The following is a 20909-nucleotide window of genomic DNA, read 5'->3' on the forward strand; positions in this document are numbered from 1 at the left end:
CAATATTTTATAATATTAACTATGAAGGATAAAACACTGAATATTGACAACATATGAACGTCACCCCCCCTCACCATCGTAATATTTTACAATAATATTATTATTATTAAAATATTTTACAATATTAACTATGAAGGATAAAACACTGAATATTGACAACAAATGAACGCCACCCCCCCTCACCATCGTAATATTTTACAATATTATTATTATTACAATATTTTACAATATTAACTATGAAGGATAAAACAGTGAATATTGACAACATATGAACGCCCCCCCCCCCCCCTCTCCATTGTATTTTACAATATTATTATTATTATTACAATATTTTACAATATTAACTATGAAGGATAAAACAGTGAATATTGACAACATATGAACGCCACCCCCCCTCACCATCATAATATTTTTAGGGCTGCAACTAACGATTAATTTGATAATTGATTAATCTGTCGATTATTACTTCGATTAATTGATTAATAATCGGATAAAAGAGACAAACTACATTTCTATCCTTTCTAGTATTTTATTGAAAAAAACCAGCATACTTGCACCATACTTATTTTGACTATTGTTTCTCAGCTGTTTGTACATGTTGCAGTTTATGAATAAAGGTTTATTTAAAAAAAAAAATATATATACACATAAATTGCCTCTGTGCATAGCATAGATCCAACGAATTGACGGCAACTATTTTTATAATCGATTTTAATCGATTAGTTGTTGCAGCCGTAGTAGATACAGGATCATACATTGGTCATATTCAATGTCCTCATGTGTCCAAGGACATATTTCCTGAGTTTATAAATATATTATAAATATTTAAAAAACGATCGATTTTGTGATGCTAAAAAATATCGATCATAGTAGTATCGACTAGATACGCTCCTGTACTTGGTATCATTACAGTGGATGTCTGGTGTAGATCCACCCATGGCGTTTGTTTACATTTTGACGCCGGTGAGCTATTGTATCCTCCTACGGTGTGTAGTGAAGCGTGTTTAGCTATTCCTCGTCCTCCAGTGATAATGATACCTGTAAGAAACGTACTCTTATTTGACGCCTTGGAGGTGAGGATTAGTGATTTATAAGTAGCTAAAACACTGCGGATGGATGTTAGCCGCTAGCTAAGTAGCCATGTCTTAAAGCACCTCTTCCTGTTTCAGTGTTATAACTTCCCCTTTAGCTTTACTTTTTAAGCCAAAATGTGTCCATTCTCCCTTTTCTGTCTACACACCGTGTCTGCTTGCAAGTACTCTGTGCGCGCGCGCTGCCGAACATGCTCCTCTGCTCGTAAAACCAGCAATGTCACGACATGACGTCACGCCCGGGTACCGGTACTTTTCAAACGGAGTATAGTACCGTTTTTGATTGATTAGTACCGCGATACTATACTAGTACCGGTATACCGCACAACCCTACTTAAAAAGTTACTGAATCGATTTCAACTCACTGAATCGTTTTGGGTGGTACAGTAAATTGTAACATTCTTTCAACTGTGTTTTATTTCTAAATTTAAAAAAAAGGATGCTGGAAAAGGCAAAGACCCAGAAAAGAGGTGACAAGAAAAGGGCCGACCATGCAGACGCCGGCCCTGGAGGAGAGAAGAGGAGGAAGACGGCAGAAGACGGGTGCAAGGCTCCAGGCGATCGTGGGAAAAAGCGTCTGGACGCAGAGAGCGTCGGTTACTTTCGTCGAATTGGGGAGAGACTGAAGGAAGACTTTGAAGACGCTGAGGCCAGAGGTGAGTATTTTTGTGGCACCCAAATGAGTCCAGGAAAAAAAAAATGAACAATTGTTATTTTAGGAGAGTTCATCGACAGTCACGATTTAGTCAATTTAATTATAGTACTCAATAAAAGGTGTATTTTTAAGGCCAAAAACAGATATTCACTTAGTATTACTTTCTTATAAAACATTTATTCAGTGTTTTTTAAAGTTATACGGTTGAAACCGATAATGATGCCCACTAAACATTAAAAAAAGATGGGAAGTCCTAAAAAGGCTTATTTTGAAAATGTAATTTTGTTTATAGATTATATGCAATCTGTTGTTGTGTTTCCTCATTTTGAGTGTACATAAATGAAGGTGTGTGTTGCTGAGCCCAACCTGGACATAATCTGGACTGGACCTGGTTTTTAAGAACCCTTTTAAACAATCTAATTTCATTGACAACCTGGTCTGGTGAAGACAAGGTCCTTTTTAAAAAAAAAAAAAATTAATAAAATAAGATAAATAAATTAAAAACATTTTCTTGAATAAAAAAAGAAAGTAAAACAATGAAAAAACAGTTACATAGAAACTAGTAATTAATGAAAATGAGTAAAATGAACTGTTAAAGGTTAGTATTATTAGTATCATGTGTGCTTACGGACTATATGTATCCCTTGCAGATTGTATTGATTATATTGGTATATATGCGGCTTATACTTCAGTGCGGCTAATATATGGTAACATATTTGTTTCTTCTAAAATTTACAGCTTATTTCTTGGTGCACTCTATAGTCCGGAAGATACGGTATTACTAAAAGATAAGTCGTCCGGTAGTATGTTCACTATCTTATTTAATACCCTTTTGTTTAAGTCTTCTAAAATTATTTGATTGCAATAAGAATCGTATGTTTGATTATTATAACAATTTCTTTTAAAATAAAGCCAATATCGACATTTTTTGCGGTCCCCCTTTTATATAAAAAAATGTATTGAAATACATTTTGGTACCGTTACGGAACAAGACCAGTGGAAACTAGTAATGCCATGATTTGTCTTTAAAATTAATGTATGAGTTGAATACGTTGATGTAGTAAAGCTACAGATTGGTTAGCATTAAATTACAGTCTAAAACAGCCCCCCACCTTTACCTATCGCTTCTCTCTATAACTTCATTTATTAAAACCCTCCTGGATATGTGCACGAAGACATTCTAACCGAGTCCTCATTTCACTGTCATTTGCAGCGATGTTTGTGGAAAACATCCTGCGCGAAATCCAAGGCAAAGCGGCCGTGGTGGCGACGGACGGCACGGGAAGTATCGCTCTGCAGCGCCTCCTCCCGCTGTGCAGTCCCGGCCAGGTGGCGGAGGTGCTGTCTGAGCTGGGCGGCGAATCGGGGTCAGAGTTCAAGGCCGTTTCCTGTGACCAATGCGGCGGCCATGTCGTGGAGAGCGCCGTCAGACAGGTGTCCAGGTCAGCAGGTATGTTGAGATCATTTCATTTTTTACAATAATTCCTACCTTTTATCAGTGCAATACAAAATCATTCAGTCGGCCATTTGGCACGTTATGGACTCACTCTCATTGTGGTGAAAAAATGACAAAATACAAGACCGCTTTTGATCAGTACTGTAATTTCCGGACTTTTTTCCTACGCTTTGAACCCTGCGGCTGATTTGTGGATTTTTCTTCATTGAAATGGTGTGTTATTGTTTGTGCTTTGGCGCCATATTTTTGGACGAGCAGTGCAGGTGCCGCCGGGTTAATGGCTACAATGTTTCCTGCCGTTTAAAGCTTTGAACCGGCAGTACAAGTGTTTACTGTTTTCATTGTTTACAATAATTCCTACCTTTTTATCAGTGCAATACGAAATCATTCAGTCGGGCATTTGGCGCTTTATGGACTCACCCTCATCGTGGTGAAAAAAATGACGACATACAAGCCAAATAAGACAACTTTTGATCAGTACTGTAAATCCTGGACTTTTTTCCTACGCTTTGAACCCTGCGGCTGATTTATGGATTTTTCTTCAATAAAATGGTGTATTATTGTTTGTGCTTTGGCGCCATCTTTTGGACGAACAGTGCATGTGCCGCCGGGTGAATGGCTACGGTGTTTTTCCCGCCGTTTAAAGCTTCGAACCGGAAGTACAAGGGCCATTCCGCCTTCTAATCGTCCATAGCGTTCTCCCTGCTTTCTGTCTTGGCTCTAGGCCCGGGGGTCGGCAACCCGCGGCTCTCGAGTCGTATCTTTTAACGCCGCCCTAGTGTTTCCCTGGAGCTTTTTCAAAAATGTATGAAAATGGAAATATATCGGGGGAAACATTTTAATTTTAATTTGAATATGGTTTCTGTAGGCGGACAAACCTGACACAAACATTAACATTTTCCAATGCTGTAAAAATATGTATGAGAAATATTACATTTCAACTTTTCTGTCATTTTTGCATCATAGCCTGCGACACAAACACGTTCCATTTTGTTGTTTATTCGAATCCATCTGATTTGTTTATTGTATTTATATAATTTCATCCATGCAATGTAAGATAATACATTAATATTGTAATGGAAGTTAAACTTAAAGCACCATCGTAGTTGTCATGTTGATGCGGGAAAATAAACATTTAATCACGAGCGCCATCAGACGGGTGTCCAGGTCAGCAGGTATGTTGAGATTTGTCACCTCGGCGTGGGGTTCCTTGTCATTTACGGTCGTTTACTGTTTTTATTTTTTGCTATAATTCCTACCTTTTCTCAGTGCAATACAAAATCATTCAGTCGGCCATTTGGCGCGTTATGGACTCACTCTCATCGTTGTGAAAAAATGACAAAATAGAAGACAACTTTTGATCAGCACTATAAATTACGGACTTTTTTCCTACGCTTAGAGTGTCCGCCCTGAGATCGGTAGGTTGGAGTTCAAATCCCAGCCGAGTCATACCAAAGACTATAAAAATGGGACCCATAACCTCCCTGCTTGGCACTCAGCAACAAAGGGTTGGAGTTGGGGGTTAAATCACCAAAATGATTCCCGGGCGCGGCGCCGCTGCTGCCCACTGCTCCCCAAGGGGATGGGACAAATGCAGAGGACAAATTTTACCACATCTAGTGTGTGTGTGACAATCATTGCTACTTTAAACTTAATCTTTAATCTTTGAATCCTGCGGCTGATTCATGGATTTTTCTTCAATAAAATGGTGTGTTATTGTTTGTGCTTTGGCGCCATCTTTTGGACGAGCGGTGCATGTGCCGCCGGCTGAATGGCTACAGTGTTTTTTTATCGGTGCAATACAAAATCATTCAGTTGGCCATTTGGCGCTTTATGGACTCACCCTCATCATGGTGAAAAAACTGACAAAATACGAGCCAAATAAGACAACTTTTGATCAGTACTGTAAATTCTGCACTTTTTTCCTACGCTTTGAACGCGTAGGAAATTTTTCTTCATTGAAATGGTGTGCTTTGGCGGCATCTTTTGGACGGGCAGTGCATTTGTACTTCACTCATGGGTGAAGTACAAGTGCCATTCCGCCTTCTAATCGTCCATAGCGTTCTCCCTGCTTTCTGTCTTGGCTCTAGGCCCGGGGGTCGGCAACCCGCGGCTCTCGAGCCGTATCTTTTAACGCAGCCCTCGTGTTTCCCTTTAGCTTTTTCAAAACTGTATGAAAATGGAAATATATCGGGGGAAATTTTTTTTTACATTTATTTTCATATGGTTTCTGTAGGCGGACAAATATGACACAAACATTAACATTTTCCAATGCTGTAAAAATATGTATAATAAATGTTAAGTTTCTGTCATTCGCGTCACAAACACATTCCATTTTGTTGTTTTATCAAATCCATCTGATTTGTTTATTGTATTTGTATAATTTCATCCATGCAGTGTAAGATAATACATTAATATTGTAATGGAAGTTCAACTTAAAGCACCATCGTACAGCAGAGTTGTCATGTTGATGCGGGAAAATAAACATTTAATGATAAGTGCTCATTATGAGTTTGTGGCCTACTTAGCCATTTTGATAGTAGGCCAATACAGCTAATATAAACACTTTGCAGAATAATGTCACACTGGCTCAGTCTGTTGCTGCACTTTTAATGACAGACTGCTCGTGTGACTGACACCTACTGGCGATTTCAGGTTACTACATCTTCAAAATCTTCCCTGTATTTGAACCCCCCCCCCCCCCAAAAAATGACTCCCTCTTTCTCTCTGAGAAGACGTATAGGAACTTTTGAACCTCTCTTAACATGAGTTGGATTAAATAAATACGCTGTTTGATTAGCTTCACCAGGCTTAATATGCCACAACTTCATTATAACACTTATATAAGGCTTTTAATTTTTTGTGGCTCCAGACAGATTTAGTTTTTTTTGGTCCAATATGGCTCTTTTAACATTTTGACTCTTGCGGTCTTACACCCGCCTCTCTCCATGTCCCTGCTGTAACGTGTGTATGATATCGTGACTCTCTGGCTTTTTCAACAAATGTTTTTACTAGTGTTGTCCCTATACCAATATTTTGGTACCGGTACTAAAATTATTTCGATATTTTTCAATACTTTTCTAAATAAAGGGCACCACAAAAAAATGGCATTATTGGCTTTATTTGAACAAAAAAATCTTAGGGTACATGAAACATATGTTTTTTATTGCAATTTAGTCTCTTTAAATAAAATAGTGAACATACTAGACAACTTGTCTTTTAGTAGTAAGTAAACAAACGAAGGCTCCTAATTTAGCTGCTGACATTGCAGTTCTATTATTTTGTCAAAATTATTAAGGACAATTGGTAGAAAATGAGTTATTAATCTACTTCTTCATTTACTGTTAATATCTGCTTATTTTCTCTCTCAACATGTTCTATCTACACTTCAGTTAAAATGTAATAATCACTTATTCTTCTCTTCTTTGATACTTTACATTAGTTTTGGATGATACCACACATTTGGGTGTCAATCCGATACCAAGTAGTTACAGGATCATACATTGGTCATATTCAAAGTCCTCATGTGTCCAGGGACGTATTTCCTGAGTTTGTTAACATATAATATTTAAAAAGAGCAAAGAAGATGTGATGCCAAAAAATATCGACGTAATCATAGTAGTATCGACTAGATACGCTGCTGTACTTGGTATCATTACAGTGGATGTTAGGCGTAGATCCACCCATGGCGAACGCTGATGGGTCGCCACAAGGCGCCCCGTAAAAGATGGGAAAAAGGTAAACGCTGGTGAAGGATGAGTAAAAAAATACAATCTAGACTGGACACCTAAGGGGGCCCAGTCTGGAGTGTGGAAAAAACCTCCATAGCAAAGCACATATACATATTACAACATACATCTCGAGACTTGCAACAGAAAGGGAGGGAGTGGGGGGGCCACGGTGGCTGGCTGCAGCTCTTCAGGCGCTGCCCATCCGTCAATCACCCCTAAGGGATTCGCGTCAAGGGCGTTGGATGGGGGCTGGGGTATGTGTGTGTGGCGTATATTTTTTGTGTGTGTGTAAGCCTCTGTTCCGCGACCTTGGTGTTCTTGCCACTCAGTCCAAAGTCGACAACAACGGGTGTGTTGTCCATGAGAGACAAGAGGGGAGTCCGTTGTGTCTTCGCCGCACTGTCCTTCGGGAGAGTCGCGAAGCCAGGGAAACGATCCAAGTTAGAATGTTGTGTATCACTCTAAATTGTCTATGACTGGTCCTCAAATTCATCCTGCGGGGCAGACAGTCTGATGTTAGTTGATTGCTGATTAATTGACCAAATTTGTGTGAAATGATCTTTTGTCACAATTTCATAAGAGCCCTCTGCCACCGCCGATGACGAGGAGGAGGATGGCGACGGTGTCCTGGAAGTCCAGGTGTTGTCTTTGAGTCGAGTGGTAAGAGACAACATCCCAGAGTTCATCAACCACGGTCACGGCTCCTACGTGCTCCGCACACTCCTGCACGTGCTGGCTGGCTGTGTAGGACCTCCCCGCACCGAACCACGTCCAGGTACACCCATGAATACTTAGCATGTACCTCATCTTTTACAGCCATTACACGATGTTTGTCTTATTCCTGTTTGTTCAAGGAACAAAAGACCGCAACGCCCCCCCTCAGCTGACAGACTTTGAGATCCCGACATCGTTCTGGTACGAGCTGAAGAGCCTCACAGAGAGTCTAATGGACAATGTAAAAGGTGAGTCACATATTGCACGCTACTTGGTTATTCGCATGACATTATTTTACATTTCTGATCATGGGTACAATCTTGGAGCTACTAAAAATATTCCTCCAATGCACTTCATTTATATTGCACATTCTAAACAACAAAAATGTTTCCAAAGTGCTGCACAACAATATTAAAAACAAGATTCGAATATTAACCTTAACTCCACCAATGACTGAATAAGAACAAAATAAATAAATATAAATGGTAAATGGGTTATACTTGTGTAGCGCTTTGACACTATTTCCTAGGGGTGTAACGGTACGTGTATTTGTATCGAACCGCTTCGGTACGGGGGTTCCGGTTCGGTCCGGAGGTGTACCGAACGAGTTTCCATGAACATACGTCCTCTTTTCACCGGACATGTCCTCTTTTGCGGAGCTGTCAGGGCGGAGTTTCTTAAATGCCTCAAATGTCCGGCATTTTGAGTTAGGGTTGCGTGTGTTTTCAATGTACGTTCAGGGTTAAGAAGGGGTTAAAAACAAAACAAACAGCAGCATTGGTGAGGGAGGGGCAGAGACAGACAGAGAGAGAGTGAGAGAGTTATGATAAACGTCGCCAGGCTCTGCTTTTTATCCATAGATTTATCACATTTAATTTTGTATTATCTATAGCAGGGGTGTCAAAAGTGTGCCCCGGAGGCCATTTGCGGCCCACAGCTCATGTTTTAAAGGCCCCACGGCACATTCTAAAAATAATATTAAAATAAACAAAAACATGACAAAAGTGAAATAAAAAAGCTTAAAGGTGAAATGTAATTTAGAAAAAGTTGCAATGTTGACTAATCAAACAAAGCTGTTTTTTTTCCCTTTCAAACTGTCATTGCTCAAAACATAATATTGAATCAAAATCAATGTTGTTATGAATTATTGACCTATCCAAGGTTCCAATTACTTCACATCAAATATTCCACTAAGAAAAATATTTTTGGTGGAAGATTTTGCAAATTTGGTAAATAAATAACCCCAAAAATGTATATTTTGTTATTTTCTTACTGTACCGAAAATGAACCGAACCGTGACCTCTAAACCGAGGTACGTACCGAACCGAAATTTTTGTGTACCGTTACACCCCTCCTATTTCCACACTCACCCATTCACACACACTGATGGCCCTAACCACGACCCATCAGGAGCAACGGTGAAGTGTCTTGCTCAAGGACACAACGGACGTGGCGAGGTTGGTATAAGGTGGGGGATTGAACCAGGAACCCTCAGGTTGCTAGCACGGCCACGCTCCCAAACCTCGCCACGCCGTCCCTAAAACCAATATAAAACCAATATAAAAATAAATATCAATCAATCAATCAATGTTTATTTATATAGCCCTAAATCACAAGTGTCTCAAAGGGCTGTACAAGCCACAACGACATCCTCGGTACAGAGCCCACATACGGGCAAGGAAAAACTCACCCCAGTGGGACGTCGGTGAATGACTATGAGAAACCTTGGAGAGGACCGCATATGTGGGTAACCCCCCCCCTCTAGGGGAGACCGAAAGCAACGGATGTCGAGTGGGTCTGACATAACATTGTGAAAGTCCAGTCCACAGTGGATCCAACACATCAGCGGGAGTCCAGTCCACAGCGGGGCCAACAGGAAACCATCCCGAGCGGAGACGGGTCAGCAGCGCAGAGATGTCCCCAACCGATGCACAGGCTAGTGGTCCACCCGGGGTCCCGGCTCTGGACAGCCAGCACTTCATCCATGGCCACCGGACCTATGCAACTCCCCCTCGCAAGGGACAGGGGAGAAGAGGAGAGAAGAAAAGAAACGGCAGATCAACTGGTCTAAAAAAGGGGGGGTCTATTTAAAGGCTAGATTATACAAATGAGTTTTAAGATGGGACTTAAATGCTTCTACTGAGGTAGCATCTCTAACTGTTACCGGGAGGGCATTCCAGAGTACTGGAGCCCGAATAGAAAACGCTCTATAGCCCGCAGACTTTTTTTTGGCTCTGGGAATCACTAATAAGCCGGAGTTCTTTGAACGCAGATTTCTTGTCGGGACATATGGTACAATACAATCGGCGAGATAGGCTGGAGCTAAACCGTGTAATATTTTATACGTAAGTAGTAAAACCTTAAAGTCGCATCTTAAGTGCACAGGAAGCCAGTGCAAGTGAGCCAGTATAGGCGTAATATGATCAAACTTTCTTGTTTTTGTCAAAAGCCTTGCAGCCGCATTTTGTACCAACTGTAATCTTTTAATGCTAGACATAGGGAGGCCCGAAAATAATACGTTACAGTAATCGAGACGAGACGTAACGAACGCATGAATAATGATCTCAGCGTCGCTAGTGGACAAGATGGAACGAATTTTAGCGATATTACGGAGATGAAAGAAGGCCGTTTTAGTAACACTCTTAATGTGTGACTCAAACGAGAGAGTTGGGTCGAAGATAATACCCAGATTCTTTACCGAGTCTCCTTGTTTAATTGTTTGGTTGTCAAATGTTAAGGTGGTATTATTAAATAGATGTTGGTGTCTAGCAGGACCGATAATCAGCATTTCCGTTTTCTTAGCGTTGAGTTGCAAAAAGTTAGCGGACATCCATTGTTTAATTTCATTAAGATATATGATTAAATTTAAATATTCCTCAAGCATTTATTGGCCTAACTCGGGGGGTCAGCGTGCGGCTCTTTAGTGCCGCCCTAGTGGCTCCCTGGAGCATTTTTAAAAAAGGATTGAAAATGGAAAAAGATTTAAAAAAATGTTTTTTTGTTTGAGGACAAACATGACACAAACCTTCCCAATTGTTAGAAAAACCCCCACTGTGTAACATGTTTGTGTGTATGCTTCACTGATGACAGTATTCAGCAAACATCGTTTTGTCCTACTAATTTTGGCGGTTCTCGAACTCACCATAGTGTGGACTATGCAACAGTTTGTTTACATGTAAAAATCTGCCACTCCTTTGTCTCATTTTGTCCACCAAACGTTTTATACTGTGCGCTTTGTTGATGCTATCGACTTGTTGGAGTGCCAATCAGGCATATTTGGTCAGTGCATGACTGCAAGCTAATCGATGCTAACATGCTATTTAGGCTACCTGTATGTAGATTATGCCTCATTTGTAGGTATATTTGAGCTCATTTAATATCTTTTACTTTTATCCTCTTTGTGTATAATTTAGTTTTGCATGTCTCATGACACATTATCTGTATGTAATATTGGCTGCATTTCAGACCATGTTGTTACAGACCACAGCAAACATTACCTAGCTTGCCAAAGATTATAATAAATCTATTAAAAGAAGACAGCCTGCCATGGGTGCCTGACATCCACTGTAGCAATACCAAGTACAATAGCATATCTAGTCGATACAACTATGATTACATCGATATTTTTTATCATCACAAAATCTTTTTTCCTTTTAATTTTGTTTATTTTATTTTTACAATTTATATTGACCAATGTATAAACCTGTAACTACTTGGTATCGGATCGATACCTAAATGTGTGGTATCATCCAAAACTAATGTCAAGTATCAAAGAAGAGAAGAATAAGTGATTATTACATTTGAACAGAAGTGTAGATAGAACATGTTGAAACAGAAAATAAGCAGATATTAACAGTAAATGAACAAGTAGATTAACAATACATTTTTACAGTTTGTCCTTAATAATTTTGACAAAATAATAGGTGTATAAATGACACAATATGTTACTGCAGACTAATTAGGAGCCTTTGTTTGTTTACTTACTACTAAAAGACAAGTTGTCTAGTATGTTCACTATTTTATTTAAGGACTAAATTACAATAATAAACATGTTTCATGTACCCTAATATTTTTTGGTTAAAATAAAGACAATAATGCCATTTTTGTGTGGTCCCCTTTTCTTTAGAATAGTATCGAAATAAATTTTGGTACTGGTTCCATAATATTGGTATCGGGACAACCCTAGTTGGAACTGGTATTTGTCAGGTTCAAACACTGACGACATCTATTAAACAGACAAGAAGCAAGGAATTAAACAGACAGAATTCAATTTAGCACATTGAGGAGAAACGTCTGGGCTGTACTCTTTGCACAGTCTTCCACCACGCTCTGACGAACGATTGTACGCCTCCTCTTTTATTTGGACTTTCCCTGATTACATGGCAACAGCTGTTTCTAAAGGAAGGGGGGGTCGTAAACAGCCGTCGCCTTTGGTTACAAAACAGTTCAAAGAAAAGGTGCCTGGAGGGGGGGGGGGGTCATCAGGTCCTGCTTCTTCTCCGCTTGTAGATCTTGGGTCAAGACAAAATCTTCCTGTGGATTACAATAGATCAAAGAAACCGACACCTTCATGTCGCTTCCCATCCTACACAGTGGAGTTTTACAAGCCTTTTGATTGGTAAGATCAAAGACAGCTTTTGTCCGCTCGCCGGGAACTCATTGAAACACAAAGTTTTGTGATAACTTAGATACAATTATTCTGACAGTATTGGTAAAATCTTAACGATATAATAATAATAATAATATATTTTATTTGTAAAAAGCACTTTACATTGAGTAAACAACCTCAAAGTGCTACAGCAGGGGTCACCAACCTTTTTGAAAGCAAGAGCTACTTCTTGGGTAGTGATTAATGCGAAGGGCTACCAGTTTGATACACACTTAAATAAATTGCCAGAAATAGCCAATTTGCTCAATTTACCTTTAACTCTATGTTATTATTAATAATTAATGATATGTACACTTAATTGAACGGTTTAAAAGAGGAGAAAACACGAAAAAAAAGACAATTAAATTTTGAAACGCAGTTTATCTTCAATTTTGACTCTTTAAAATTCAAAATTCAACCGAAAAAAAGAAGAGAAAAACTAGCTAATTCGAATCTTTTTGAAAAAATTAAAAAAATAATTTATGGAACATCATTAGTAATTTTTCCTGATTAAGATTAATTTTAGAATTTTGATGACATGTTTTAAATAGGTTAAAATCCAATCTACACTTTGTTAGAATATATAACAAATTGGACCGAGCTATATTTCTAACAAAGACAAATCATTATTTCTTCTAGATTTTCCACAACAACAATTTTAAAAGAAATTCAAAAGACTTTGAAATAAGATTCAAATTTGATTCTACAGATTTTCTAGATTTGCCAGAATAATGTTTTTTCATTTTAATTATAATAAGTTTGAAGAAATATTTCACAAATATTCTTCGTTGAAAAAACAGAAGCTAAAATGAAGAATTAAATTAAAATGTATTTATTATTCTTTTACAATAAAAAAAATAAATTTACTTGAACATTGATTTAAATTGTCAGGAAAGAAGAGGAAGGAATTTAAAAAGTAAAAAGGTTTATGTGTTTAAAAATCCTAAAATCATTTTTAAGGTTGTATTTTTTTTTTAAATTGTCTTTCTGAAAGTTATAAGAAGCAAAGTAAAACAAATAATGAATTTATTTAAACAAGTGAAGACCAAGTCTTTAAAATATTTTCTTGGATTTTCAAATTCTATTTGAGTTTTGTCTCTATAGAATTAAAAATGTCGGGCAAAGCGAGACCAGCTTGCTAGTAAATGAATAAAATAAAAAAAATAGAGGCAGCTCACTGGTAAGTGCTGCTCTTTGAGCTATTTTTAGAACAGGCCAGCGGGCTACTCATGTTGTCCTTACGGGCCACCTGGTGCCCGCGGGCACCGCGTTGGTGACCCCAGTGCTACAGTGTATTAAAAAGATAATAAAAAATTTAAAAAAATAAAAACTAGAACAGCCAAATAGCTATCACTAGTATGCATATATCTAAAAAAAGGCTTTTTTTTTTTTAAAAAGAAGGGTTTTTAAGCCTTTTTTTAAAAGCATCCACAGTCTGTGGTGCCCTCAGGTGGTCAGGGAGAGCGTTCCACAGACTGGGAGCGGCGGAGCAGAAAGCCCGGTCTCCCATTGTTCGTAGCTTTGTCCTCGGAGGTTGGAGGAGGTTTTATCTCCCTAATTGTGACTTTGGTAGTGGTATGACCCATATCTTTTGAACTAAAAACGTCAATAGTTCTAATATGAAGTTTTTTTTTTCCCCCGCGTTGTCTTTTTCCAGTAAGCATCGCCGGCTCTGTTGCCAGCGCCGTGTTCCAGACCATGTTGACCGTGTGCCACAGGAAACGACCCAAACTCTGCAAGCAGCTCCTGAGGCGCACGGCCGGGTACTTGACGAGCTGCTCCGCTGCTCCTGGTGTCAGGTCTGTAGTTCTAAGCGGGAGTTGGTCGGAAAATGTTTTTTTTTTTTATTTTGCTTTTTTGCAATGTCTTTTTTAGTCCCCTTCTGGTTTTTCTCAAAGACCAAGCCGCCAGTCGCCTCCTCGAGACCGTCATTCAGCTCTCGCCCAAGTCCCTCCTCCGTGACCTTTACAAGAACCACCTCAAGGGTCAGCTGGTGGACCTCGCCCTCCATCCAATCGGTAACTTCCCCATACAGAGGCTGACCGCCGTCACGGCCAAAACCAAGCTGGTGGGTTGAAATCATCGCAGTGCAAATTCGAAACCGGGGTCGCCCCACTTTGATGAGTGATGGATCACTTCTCTCTGTTTTTGAAGTTTGCCCGCTTGTTCGACGAGCTGCTCGGAGGCGTGGAGGCCATCTTGGCGTCAGGTCACATGGGTGTGATCGTGCAACTGGCAGAAAGTTGCGCAGAAAGTGGAGAAAGACAGGAAGAATTAATGCAGTGTCTACTCAATGTAGGTGTCATTTCTGTACCAATAATCTAATTTATGACTTGAATGCCTAAAAGATGCATTTAAGGGGGTCATACCGTTCCTTGTGGTCTACATCAAGGGTCCCCAACCTTTTTTCCACCAGGGACCAGTTTAATGTATGCGGTGGCCGCGCCCGGAAATCATTTTTGGTGATTTTAACCCCCAATTCCAACCCTTGATGCTGAGTGCCAAGCAGGGAGGTAATGGCTCCCATTTTTATAGTCTTTGGTATGACTATAAGTCACAATAGTCTCACATTTAAAACGGCTCCTTTGAAGCTTTTGTTTTAAAAAAGGCAATATTGTTTTATAAATATCTACGTCACATTTTCGGGACGACCCAAGCTGTTTGTTTACATGCTTTTTTTTTATTTCTCTTTGGTATTTGGGCTTATTGGACCCTAATTAGAATAAAAACTAAAAATCATATTTAATATGATGTACTTAGTCCATAAGTACACAAACGTGTACTTCATGTGTAGTGACATGCACATATTTATTTTTACACTTTTTGTCTTGTTTTCCAAATTCCATTGTATGTTATACCCTTCTGACACCACCAGATGGCAGTATAAGTGTCCACATAAGTGGCCATAAGACCCCAATTCAGTAGTGTACACAATTTTGGAAATAAGAGCTAAAAGGTGCTGTCCACGCATGTGGCCACTAAGCCTTTAGAGGTTTTTAAGGATCCCAAATACACAAAAACGACACCAACAGGCAAAAAAATGTGTTTTCTGTTTTTTTAATTGTTTTTTCCTTCTTAGCCGGGAGAAAAAAAGGAAGACAGAGGGGGAAATTGTGGAGACAAGAGGGGGATTAGACAGAGAGACAAAAAACAACAACAGCAAACACAACAATAACAACAATAGAGCAACATCAGCAAATAGGATAAATACAAATATGATGGTAAAAGGGATAGCAAAGAAGCAGTTAGCGAAATAAATAATACAGAAATGACAATGAGCATTATTACACTACAAATGGATCAATACAAATACCAATAGAAATATCACTTTTGATAATGAACAATACCAATAATTGACCTCTATTATCAACAATACAGTTGTTCAAATGCAACAATACATATACGTAAAGATAACTAGAGATACGAAAGAATGCGGAAAGATGGAGGGGAACGAAAGAGAAGCAACCTATATTAACCTTGTAGATTGTTATAGTAACAATAGGTTAAGCTTTGTCAGTGTGCCATGTGTTACCCAGTTTACCCTAGGGCAACAACGTTAGTATAGGTTTGATGGAACATGATTATGTGCACGAGTGTATGTATATGTACATGTATGTATATATATGTATGTTTGTACAGTGAATGTATATGTACATGTATGTGTATATGTATGTTTGTACAGTGAATGTATATGTACATGTATGTATATATATGTATGTTTGTACAGTGAATGTATATGTACATGTATGTGTATATGTATGTTTGTACAGTGAATGTATATGTACATGTATGTTTGTACAGTGAATGTATATGTACATGTATGTGTATATGTATGTTTGTACAGTGAATGTATATGTACATGTATGTGTATATGTATGTTTGTACAGTGAATGTATATGTACATGTATGTTTGTACAGTGAATGTATATGTACATGTATGTGTATATGTATGTTTGTACAGTGAATGTATATGTACATGTATGTGTATATGTATGTTTGTACAGTGAATGTATATGTACATGTATGTTTGTACAGTGAATGTATATGTACATGTATATGTATATGTATGTTTGTACAGTGAATGTATATGTACATGTATGTGTATATGTATGTTTGTACAGTGAATGTATATGTACATGTATGTTTGTACAGTGAATGTATATGTACATGTATATGTATATGTATGTTTGTACAGTGAATGTATATGTACATGTATGTGTATATGTATGTTTGTACAGTGAATGTATATGTACATGTATGTGTATATGTATGTTTGTACAGTGAATGTGCACTTCTTGTCAGGATCCCCAGCAAGAACATCCAGAAGCTGCAATACATGCAGAATAGTGCCGCTAGGATCCCGATGAGAGTGCGGAAATATGACCATACCACACCAATTCTCAAATCCCTTCACTGGCTTCCTGTTCCACTCAGGATTGAATACAAAGTCTCCCTACTAACCCACCAGTGCCTCCATGGAAATGCCCCCCTCAACCTCAAAGAACTACTACATCCTCCAATCTCCGAGGACAAAGCTCCCAGCCTGTGGAACGCTCTCCCTGACCACCTGAGGGCACCACAGACTGTGGATGCTTTTAAAAAAGGAAAAAGGCTTAAAAACCCTTCTTTTAAAAAATGTTTTTTTTCCTTTTTTCTATTAATTTTTTTTAATACACTGTAGCACTCTGAGGTTGTTTGGTCAATATAAAGTGCTTTTTACAAATAAAATCTATTATTATTATTATTGTTTTGCATAATAGGACCCCTTTAAAACACAAAGTTCAGTTATTTTGTAAAAATAACCTGAATTGTGTTGCACTTTCTACCCAGGCATTCCACTGTGCAGAGCCCGGCTCCCGGCATGTCCACTGCCTCCCTCTCTTCATGTCCCTGCTCACCTATGAAGTGTACTACCACTCTGACACAGCAGAGGGCAGTGTTCAGACCCAGGTAAGCTCCAGTGGAAAGCCCCATGACGGAACAGAACGCACCTTTAGGCATTGTTGTGAGGAGTAAATGTCAGACACACAGCAGGTGACGCATGGCTTGTCATGGCTAGGTCCCTCTGTCCTCCATCTGTTACCATGGCTCCCGGCTGGTGCAGGCGCTCGCCAAGTTCAAGGAGCGCTCCCACCTCCTCAGCAGTCTGCGCGCGCTGACCCCGGAGGACCTCCTGACCATGGCGTGTGACCCGTCTGGCAGCCACGTCCTCCAAGCTCTCATCACCACATCCAGCGACAAGGGGCGGGGGAAGATCCTCAGGAGGCTGGAGGTACGACCGCCTTAATGATGTATCGATTCTGAGAACAAGAGCTACTGACCTACTTAGAGGTAAAGGCAAGATGGCCGACACTTTCTGTCGCCCACTGAGTTCTTCCACGGTATGGATGTTGTTCTTTCTATTTGACACCTTCATGTAGTGCAGGAGTCACCAACGCGGTGCCCGCGGGCACCAGGTAGCCCGTAAGGACCAGTTGAGTAGCCCGCTGGCCTGTTCTAAAAAATAGCTCAAATAGCAGCACTTACCAGTGAGCTGCCTCTATTTTTTAAATTTTATTTATTTACTAGCAAGCTGGTCTCGCTTTGCTTGACGACATTTTTAATACTAAGAGAGACAAAACTCAAATAGAATTTGAAAATCCAAGAAAATATTTTAAAGACTTGGTCTTCACTTGTTTAAATAAATTAATTAATTGTTTTACTTTGCTTCTTATAATTTTAGAGAAAAAATACAACCTTAAAAATGATTTTAGGATTTTTAAACACATATACCGTTTTACCTTTTAAATTCCTTCCTCTTCTTTCCTGACAATTTAAATCAATGTTCAAGTAAATTAATTGTTTTTATTGTAAAGAATAATAAACACATTTTAATTTAATTTTTCATTTTAGCTTCTGTCTTTTCGACGAAGAATATTTGTGAAATATTTCTTCAAACTTATTATGATTAAAATTAAAAAAAAATATTCTGGCCCGCGGGCACCAGGTAGCCCGTAAGGACCAGATGAGTAGCCCGCTGGCCTGTTCTAAAAAATAGCTCAAATAGCAGCACTTACCAGTGAGCTGCCTCTATTTTTTAAATTTTATTTATTTACTAGCAAGCTGGTCTCGCTTTGCTTGACGACATTTTTAATACTAAGAGAGACAAAACTCAAATAGAATTTGAAAATCCAAGAAAATATTTTAAAGACTTGGTCTTCACTTGTTTAAATAAATTAATTAATTGTTTTACTTTGCTTCTTATAATTTTAGAGAAAAAATACAACCTTAAAAATGATTTTAGGATTTTTAAACACATATACCGTTTTACCTTTTAAATTCCTTCCTCTTCTTTCCTGACAATTTAAATCAATGTTCAAGTAAATTAATTGTTTTTATTGTAAAGAATAATAAACACATTTTAATTTAATTTTTCATTTTAGCTTCTGTCTTTTCGACGAAGAATATTTGTGAAATATTTCTTCAAACTTATTATGATTAAAATTAAAAAAAAATATTCTGGCCCGCGGGCACCAGGTAGCCCGTAAGGACCAGATGAGTCGCCCGCTGGCCTGTTCTAAAAAATAGCTCAAATAGCAGCACTTACCAGTGAGCCGCCTCTATTTTTTAAATTTTATTTATTTACTAGCAAGCTGGTCTCGCTTTGCTCGACGACATTTTTAATACTAAGAGAGACAAAACTCAAATAGAATTTGAAAATCCAAGAAAATATTTTAAAGACTTGGTCTTCACTTGTTTAAATAAATTCATTAATTGTTTTACTTTGCTTCTCATAATTTTAGAGAAAAAATACAACCTTAAAAATGATTTTAGGATTTTTAAACACATATACCCTTTTACCTTTTAAATTCCTTCCTCTTCTTTCCTGACAATTTAAATCAATGTTCAAGTAAATTAATTGTTTTTATTGTAAAGAATAATAAACACATTTTAATTTAATTTTTCATTTTAGCTTCTGTTTTTTCGACGAAGAATATTTGTGAAATATTTCTTCAAACTTATTATGATTAAAATAAAATAAAAATATTCTGGCAAATCTAGAACATCTGTAGAATCAAATTTAAATCTTATTTCAAAGTCTTCCATTGAGAATATAGAACATTACACAAAGCGTTCAAAAATCATGATAAGTGTGGCCAGTAGATGGCAGTCACACATAAGAGATACGTGTAGACTGCAATATGACGCCAGTAAAAACACCCAAACTTTAACTGTTACATTGAAAATAAAGAACATTACACTCGGCACTCAAAAATCTGTCAAAAATGTTTTAGTATTTGAAGCCGCACCGCTTGATGGATTGTCGGCCCATTACGGCTACCGTAGTCAGAGATACAAGTATTACTGTGGTGTGTGTATAAGGACCGCTACATTTTATCTGGCGTTTTGTTTTTGTAATTCTAAGAGAGACAAAACTCAAATAGAATTTGAAAATCCAAGAAAATATTTTAAAGACTTGGTCTTCACTTGTTTAAATAAATTAATTAATTGTTTTACTTTGCTTCTTATAATTTTAGAGAAAAAATACAACCTTAAAAATGATTTTAGGATTTTTAAACACATATACCTTTTTACCTTTTAAATTCCTTCCTCTTCTTTCCTGACAATTTAAATCAATGTTCAAGTAAATTAATTGTTTTTATTGTAAAGAATAATAAACAAATTTTAATTTAATTTTTCATTTTAGCTTCTGTCTTTTCGACGAAGAATATTTGTGAAATATTTCTTCAAACTTATTATGATTAAAATTCAAAAAAATTATTCTGGCAAATCTAGAAAATCTGTAGAATCAAATTTAAATCTTATTTCAAAGTCTTTTGAATTTATTTTAAAATATTTGTTCTGGAAAATCTAGAAGAAATAATGATCTGTCTTTGTTAGAAATATAGCTTGGTCCAATTTGTTATATACTCTAACAAAGTGTAGATTGGATTTTAACCTATTTAAAGCATGTCATCAAAATTCTAAAATTAATTTTAATCACGAAAAATTACTAATGATGTTCCATAAATTCTTTTTTTAAATTTTTCTCTTCTTTTTTTCGGTTGAATTTTGAATTTTAAAGAGTCGAAATTGAAGATAAACTATGTTTCAAAATTTAATTGTCATTTTTTTCGTGTTTTCTCCTCTTTTAAACCGTTCAATTAAGTGTAAATATCATTAATTATTAATAATAACATAGAGTTAAAGGTAAATTGAGCAAATTGGCTATTTCTGGCAGTTTATTTAAGTGTGTATCAAACTGGTAGCCCTTCGCATTAATCAGTACCCAAGAAGTAGCTCTTGGTTTCAAAAAGGTTGGTGACCCCTGCACTAAAGGGACATGGATGTTTTGCGAGATCTCGCAAAAGGTTTTTTTTCCTAAGTCAGTGAACCGGAAGTAAAACGGACACAGCGATGGAGGAGCGGGAGCCTACCCATCATCTGTGCCCTGTTGTGGGACCACAATACCATTTGATGTCTTTATTTGTTAGGCCTATACTAAAATAGAAATCAATACATTTCTCCCACGGATGAAGGGTATGCTCCTCCATCGCTTTGTCTGTTTCACTTCCGGTTCACCATCGCTGTTTTACTTCCGGTTCACTAACATAGGAAAACAACTTTTTGTTGC

The 20909-nt window shown here is 37.8% G+C and overlaps 1 protein-coding gene across 1 annotated transcript in view; it reads left to right on the forward strand.

The window, feature by feature from the left end:
- LOC133665191 (nucleolar protein 9) overlaps positions 1-20909 on the forward strand; it is a 29358-nt gene that overhangs the window by 1587 nt on the left and 6862 nt on the right. The window contains exons 2-10 of the mRNA XM_062070430.1: positions 1530-1747; positions 2960-3196; positions 7514-7708; positions 7788-7895; positions 13953-14094; positions 14171-14363; positions 14450-14590; positions 17126-17245; positions 17355-17567. Coding sequence (XP_061926414.1) covers positions 1531-1747; positions 2960-3196; positions 7514-7708; positions 7788-7895; positions 13953-14094; positions 14171-14363; positions 14450-14590; positions 17126-17245; positions 17355-17567 — 1566 coding nt within the window. The 5' untranslated portion in view covers position 1530. The remainder of the gene's footprint in view (positions 1-1529; positions 1748-2959; positions 3197-7513; positions 7709-7787; positions 7896-13952; positions 14095-14170; positions 14364-14449; positions 14591-17125; positions 17246-17354; positions 17568-20909) is intronic.

Source organism: Entelurus aequoreus, linkage group LG14 (genome assembly GCF_033978785.1).
Source record: "Entelurus aequoreus isolate RoL-2023_Sb linkage group LG14, RoL_Eaeq_v1.1, whole genome shotgun sequence".
NCBI classification, from domain to species: domain Eukaryota; kingdom Metazoa; phylum Chordata; class Actinopteri; order Syngnathiformes; family Syngnathidae; genus Entelurus; species Entelurus aequoreus.